The sequence below is a fragment of the Octodon degus genome, unplaced genomic scaffold, assembly GCF_000260255.1.
Source record: "Octodon degus isolate 3935 unplaced genomic scaffold, OctDeg1.0 scaffold00092, whole genome shotgun sequence".
Classification (NCBI taxonomy): domain Eukaryota; kingdom Metazoa; phylum Chordata; class Mammalia; order Rodentia; family Octodontidae; genus Octodon; species Octodon degus.
In genome coordinates this window covers 4,087,887-4,095,104 of record NW_004524668.1, presented here as the reverse complement: position 1 = coordinate 4,095,104, position 7,218 = coordinate 4,087,887, and the positions used below count along the sequence as shown (strand labels likewise).

The 7,218-nt window shown below is 43.4% G+C and overlaps 1 protein-coding gene across 4 annotated transcripts in view; it reads right to left on the bottom strand.

Moving 5' to 3' along the window:
• Usp48 (ubiquitin specific peptidase 48) overlaps positions 1-7,218 on the bottom strand; it is a 96,759-nt gene that overhangs the window by 64,867 nt on the left and 24,674 nt on the right. For all 4 annotated transcript variants that reach the window (XM_023722481.1, XM_023722479.1, XM_023722480.1 and 1 more), the window contains one exon: positions 994-1,114. In XM_023722481.1, the coding sequence (XP_023578249.1) occupies positions 994-1,114 (121 nt within the window). The remainder of the gene's footprint in view (positions 1-993; positions 1,115-7,218) is intronic.

The following is a 7,218-nucleotide window of genomic DNA, read 5'->3' as shown; positions in this document are numbered from 1 at the left end:
TTTTTGGGTGGAACCAGGGATTGAACTCATTCCCTTGGCAAGCGTTTATTCTACTGAGCTATCTACCTGGCCCCTATATGTAAAATCTTTTTGAGACAGGATTCTCACTATGCAGTTCAGGCTGGTTGAGCTCACTTTGTAGCCTAGGCTGGTCTCAAACTTACAACAACCCTCCTGCCTCAGCCTTTCAAGTGCTGGGATTAAAGGCCTATGTCACCACAGACCAGTCTTAAAAAATAAAGCCACGGGCTGGGGATACAGCTCAGTGGCATAAGTGACTGCCTGGCAAGTGCAAGGTCCTGAGTTTGTCAGTAACAACAACAATAATAAGTTTAAAAAATAAAGTATGCTTCATTAAGCCATACACAGAATCAACATTTATTAAAACTACTATTTAGCTGGGCTGGTGATACGGCTCAGGAGCATAAGCACCTGCCTGGCAAATGCCTGGCAAATGCAAGATGGAGTCTGATTCCTGGTACTGGAAAACAAATACCTCTTTACTGTTCATTGGGGTACACAGTTGTTTTAAATCATATTAGGGTTTAAATGACCCCCAAAGCTTCATGTCTTCAGAGATGGGGAGAGGTGACTGGATCGTGGGGGAATGTGCTCACACTCAAGGGAATAGCCTACCAGTAAATTCAGCAGCTAAATACATTGTGGGAGGAGGCAGATCTAACAGAGCTCCTTCCTTCCTCTCTTCTTTGTGCTTCCTGGCAGCCCTGATGCAGCTTTTCCTCTACATAGGCCCTGTCCACTCAAATGCCAGCAGACCACAGGGCAAACATCAACCAAAATGAGCTCCCTTTAAGTTGTGGGTGTCAGGTACTGTAATCTGAGCAACAAGTGACCAAGTGTGCTATGAACTATTCCAGTTCAAGAGGGCTGGCCTTCGCTCCACTACTCGGCTGAAAGCTGCACGGGTTACCTGAAATCAGTAGCGTGTTGTGTATAGAACAGAAACAAGAAATAGCATATGTCATCACTTACCTTTTTTCTCCTCTCACAGTTAGGATCATCGATGTTATGAAAACTATTCTCATCTATTTCTCCTAACCAAATATGCTCACCAATCCCAACCAAGCAATTCGGGTTTCCTTTGCAGTTTCGTCTAAAAGAAAAAAAAGGGAAAAAGGATTTTTTTTTTTTTGGCGGAACCAGGTTTTGAACTCAGGCCCTCGCACTTGCCAGGGAAGCATTTATTCAGAGCCATCTCCCCAGCCCAAGTGTTTGGTTTTAAAGTACCCAGTAGTAGGCGAGAGAAGTACAGTTATAGGCCTTTTTGCACGAGATAAAAATGTTCTAGAATCGATCCTGGTGGGGCTGGAGATGTAGCTCAGTTCTAGAGCATTTGCTGAGACTGCACAAGGTGTTGTGTTTCACACCCAGCACTCCAAGCTTTTTGTTCTAGCAAAACAAAGAAAGTTGGGACCGGGGAGGTAACTCAGCAGCACGAGCACCTGCCTGGCAAGCATAAGGTCCTGAGTTCAATCGCCCGTACCTAAAAAAAACAAGAAAGTGTAACAAGATACTCAGATTGGGCAAGCTGGCACACCTGTGTATGGCTAGCACAACGGGAGGCTAAGGCAGGATGATCTCATGGTTTCAAGATCAACCCGGGCTACACAGCTAGCCCCTTTCTCACCCCTCTCCCCCTACCCCATGCTGTGGTGCTATGGAGAAATAAGCACACTAATCCTGCTGGTGGAAATACACATTGGTGCTCTCAGGGATGATGTTTTTGTAGCCCCTAAGAAAAACCTGCATATGGTGACATTGAATCTAACCAATTAATTTCTAAAAATTTAACCTGGAAATATACCTCTACCAGATACACACGGATTAGGTTTCTTACTGCAATTGTTTAATTACAAAATACTAAAATAAACCAAAAGAGGGCCAGCCAGATAGTTCAGTGGTCTAAAGCACCTGCTTAGGCAAGTGCAGTGACTGTGATTCAATCCCTAGTACCAGCCCCGCCCCCAGGGCAGGCTGAGCCTGCCACAAAAAAAAAAAAAAAAGATACATGGTGTAACACATGGTAGAATACAATGTAACTATAAAAGAAAAACATGAAGATCTAAGGGATGTGGAATAACTCCCACATTTTATTTTTATTTTTTCTTTTATATTAATTTTATTGAGAAAAAAGTAGCAATGACACAGTTTCAAAACATGTTAGCAGGGGCTGGAGAGATGGCTCAGTGGTCTAAAGCACCTACTTGGAACAAGCTTGGCAAAGCACAGGGACCGCGGTTCGATCCTCCAGCACCACATGCCAGCCAGCCACGCCCCCTGGTGGGCTGAGCTGGCCACACACACACACACACACACACACACACAATAAATGTTAAAAAAAAAATTAAAAAAAAAAAAAACATGTTAGCAGGACAGATACAATAATTAATAAACTGCATACTGTTGTCCTTGTAGTAGTTCTTCATAGTAACTCCCACATTTTAAATAAATTGCCAGGTATGGTGGTGTACACACACCTATCTCAATACTCAGGAAGCTGGGCTACATAGTGAGTTCAAGGCCAGCCTAAGCTACATGAGACCCTATCTCAGGGAATAAAAGAAAAACAAAAAAATTCAATTAAAATAAGGGGCCACATGGTGTTGTGGGTACAGTCAGTTGAACAACCAAAACTAGCAAGCGTATTAAAGTAAAAAGGAACAAATAACAAAAGAGGCTCTTTTATGTGTGCAAGTTAACAGTTCAGAAACACAAATCCTTTTTTTTTTTTTTTTTTTTTGGGTGGAACTGGGGATTGAACTCAGGCCCTTGTCCTTGCCAGGCAAGCACTTATTTTATCGAGCTATCTCTCCGGCCCTGAAACACAAATCCTAATGTCTAAATATTCTTCATTAAAGTGGCCAAGGCTCCAAATGAAAACTAAAAGTCAAATGCAAACCTGCTTTGTACCATAAGGAAGGATATACTCAAAGATGGGGGCATTCTGCCAGGTGTGGTGGCACATGTCTGTGATCCCAGCACATGGGAGGCTGAGGCAGAAGGACTGTTGCCAGTTCAATCAGCCTGGGCTATAAAGTGAGCTCAAAGCCAATGTGAACTGCATAGCCAGATCCTGTGCCCCCCCAAAAAATTGGGGGAAACATTAAAAACATACATAAGCATAAACATGCTAGGGGGACACCCCAGTGGCCAATCTCGCAAAGAAAAAAGAGCTGCTGGCCATGGCACATGCTTGTAATCTCAGTTACATGGAGGCTGAAGCAGGACTGCAAGTTGGAGAACAGCCTGAACAACTCAGCAGGATTCTCAGAATAAAGAGCTGAGGATGTAACTCAGTGGTAGAGCACCCCTGGTGTCCATGTTCAGCATTGCAAAAGTAAATAGCATGGGCTGGAGAGATGGCTCAGTGGTCTAAAGCACCTACTTGAAACAAGCTTGGCAAAGCACAGGGACCTCGGTTCGATCCCCCAGCACCACATGCCAGCCAGCCCCGCCCCCTGGTGGGCTGAGCTGGCCACACACACACACACAATAAATAAATGTAATAAATAAAAAAATTTTTAAAAAAAGTAAATAGCAATACATAAAACAGTAGGCATATAACCTACTGAAATATTATAACTTATGAATGTTCAAGAATATATTTGGGCTGGGGTTATAGCTCAGCAGCATAAGAGCCCACCTGGCAAGCACAAGGTCCCAAATTTGATTCCCGGTTCTGCCCCCCTCCAAAAAACACTATGGCCTCAGAGTGAGATATATGGAAAGAAAAATTTTATCCTTTCAGAAGAAAGCCAGTATCAGCATGGAAAGACAATTTTAGAGAAAACACTTGGCATTAATCATAACACAAAAATAAGGCTGGGGAGATAGCTCAGTAGAATAAGTGCTTGCCTGGCAAGTGCAAGGTGCTGAGTTTAATCCCTAGTACTAGAGGGGAGGAAAAAAGAATGAAATGAGTAATCTTTTAAAAAGAACACAAGAATCTGACATGAAAACCAATGAATGCCAGTGCAAGTAGGCTGAAGAAATACAGTATCTGCAATGTCTCAAAGTTTCAGTTGAATACCAAAGAATACAGTAACATTTTTTTTTAAATTTTTTAAAATTTATTTGTGTGTGTGTGTGTAGCCAGCTCAGCCCACCAGGGGGCGGGCTGGCTGGCATGTGGTGCTGGGGGATTGAACCGCAGTCCCTGGGCTTTGCTAAGCTTGTTCTAAGTAGGTGCTTTAGACCACTGAGCCATCTCACCAGCCCTACAGTAACTTTCAACAGAGAAATCAAAGTCAATATAATCGACAGCACAAATTTGCTGCTGCAATATGGAAAGAATATACTGCACCTCTGCCTGGGGTTCCAGCCCGGGGGGTATAACCCGAATCTAATCAGGAAACAGACAAGTGGGATTTGAGACACTTTCTTTTTTTTTTTTAAACATTTATTTCATGTGTGTGTGTGTGTGTGTGTGTGTGTGGCCAGCTCGGCCCACCAGGGGGCGAGTCTAGCTGGCATGTGGTGCTGGGGGATCGAACCGCGATCCCTGTGCTTTGCCAAGCTTGTCCCAAGTAGGTGCTTTAGACCACTGAGCCATCTCTCCAGCCCCGGAATTTGAGACACTTTCTACAAAGTATCCTGTACTTACTTTTTTCAAAAACAATGTGATACAATGGAACAAGCAGCCATCCCAGGTTAAAAGACTACAAAGATGTAAAGACAATGCAGCATCTAAGCTTGATTTCACTTGCTTGGTTCTTATTTCTATTAATTTTGGGGCTAAAGGGGCGGGGGAGATTAGCTCAGTGTTCCCAGCGCCTGCCTGGCAAGGATCTGTGTTGATTCCTGGTTCCACATGCTGTGCAACACCCCTAGGTACTCAGAGCCAGGAGCGCACCAGAAGAACAGATATGGTGGTGCCCACCTGTGATCCCAGCTCTGGAGAGGCTAAAACATGGGGATTAATAGGATTCTGAGCTGTGTCAAGACCCAGTACTAAATATATAAAATTAAAAAAAAAAAAAAAAAAAACGAAGAAAAATTTTGGGCCACAAGGAATATTGTTAAGTAGAGCACTAGAGCACCCAACTGTAATCCTAGCACTCTGGTAGGCCCTGGGTTCAATCCTCAGAAAGAGAGGCAGACAGAAACAGGCAGGCAATAAATATGATTAGGACTTTATATTCTTTTTTTTTTTTTTTTTTTATCTGAATGCCCTGAGGGGTGGTTTGGCTGTCTGGAGTGTTGTGGGGATCGAACTACAGCAACCTGAGGCTGACAGCTTTGTGGAAGCAGCCACTTAAACAACTGAGCTAAGGCCAGGCCCCCCAGGACTTTATACTCTGATAAGTATAAAACAATGGATACTATTACAGTCAGGAAAAAAAAAAAAACCACAAGATCACAAGATGGACAAAAATTTGTGTTGTGATATATAAACAGTATTGCTGCAGGTAGCTGAATTAGATAGAAATATGGATTAAAGTACTTGCTTAGGCAGATGCAGGGGCCGGGCCCTGGCCTGCAGTGCTGGCTCCGTTGGCCTGTTGAGACACATGCTTATAATATCAGTATTTGGGAGGCTGAAAACAGGAGAATCACTATGATTCAGACCTTTGTAGTGAGACCCTGCATACCCTGTCCTAAATGGGGGTGGAGGGGGGGTGGATATGGGCAGTCAGCAGGGCCAGACCCTCAAGGAGACAATAAGGAGACAAGGTGACTTTGCAACTTTGGAAAAGAGTGCTTTGGGCCACACCTCAAGATAAAAGTAAACAAACACAGCCACATGCTTCCCTGAGGATGGGCAGTGATTGATATTCTAAGTAGGTATCAATCACCTTGAAAAAGCCCTAAAAAGTCACTAACCCAAGCCCCATCAGGAAGAGACCCTATCATTCAAGCCTACTTGCTAAGTGACTCTCAGACCTAATGAGAGCAGTAAATAGTGCTTGTAATCTCATTGGTTGACTATAGTTTTGTCCCACCTCATCCCCACCTACAGTTCCCATATTTTCCACCTCAGACCCACTTCACCTCATGGTTTTACTCTAAAGTCCCTGGGAGAGACAGTTTCATGGGGACAACCCACTCACCACCTGCCCTTCCCCCATCCCCAGGACAGGAGTTTTCATTCCCCTAATAAGTATATTCTGTTCTTAACATCTCTGTTCCTAAAAGTCACTCTTCAGTTTTAGAGAACAAGAACTCGTCCCAGGCTCCTTTCAGGTTGGGAGTTTCATTCCCCTATATAAGTATCTTTAGCTGAAAAAGGAACAAAATGATTTCACGTTATCCTCTTTTCTTTACAAATGGAGATAACAAACCTCAGGCCTTAGAGGAAGGATACATTGTATATAACCACTTGAGGTCAGGTGGTAGCCGCAAGTCAGGATTAAGCCTGACTTCCTGAGCTCCCCATCACCGATGCTGTGCTGGGGACTGAACTCCGAGAGAATGGACCTACACTGAACTAAACCTTCAGTCCTTTCTACGTTTCCATTATGACAGTCTCAGAGTTGTACCAGCGGGCCTCAAAATTCAGACTCCCAGCAGCTGAGATCTCAGAGAAATCCATCACCAGACCCAGCCTCCAGCGCTCTTTATATAGTCCAGAGGTAACACAGAATGGACCACGCATTCCCAACGTAACTGTTTTTGAATGTTCTTTTCGAGCACACCATTTTACTGGCTTTAAAAATCAAATACAGGATTGGGGGTGTCACTTGGTGGTAGAGTGAAGGCCCAGATTCAATTCTTACTCCCACTGTGAAAAAGTGTGGCCTATTTAAAAGTTATTTTGCTAAGAAGATAACAATATGCAATGTATGATTTATTGAAACTTTCCTACTAATCGGTTTTGAAACTGTCTCAATGCTATTTCTCAATAAAGTTAAAAATAAAGGCTTTTTTTTTTTTTTTTGGTGGAACCATGAATTGAACTCAGGCCCTTGCACTTGCCAGGGAAGCACTTATTCTACTGAGCCATCTCCCTGGCGCCAATAAAAGCTATTTTGTCAGCACCAGGTTAAAATTAACTCCACAAGGAATTAAAAAGGCATACAGACACATAGCTCACGGACTCCCAGAATGGGGGGGTGGAGACTTGTATGCATGGGCGTGTATGCAAATCACCTAGACTTGTACTTCTGTGCCCATAATTCACTTTATTGTTGTTGTTGCTTTTTTTTTTTTTTTGGCACAACCGGGGATTGAACTCAGACCCTTACACTTGCCAGAGAA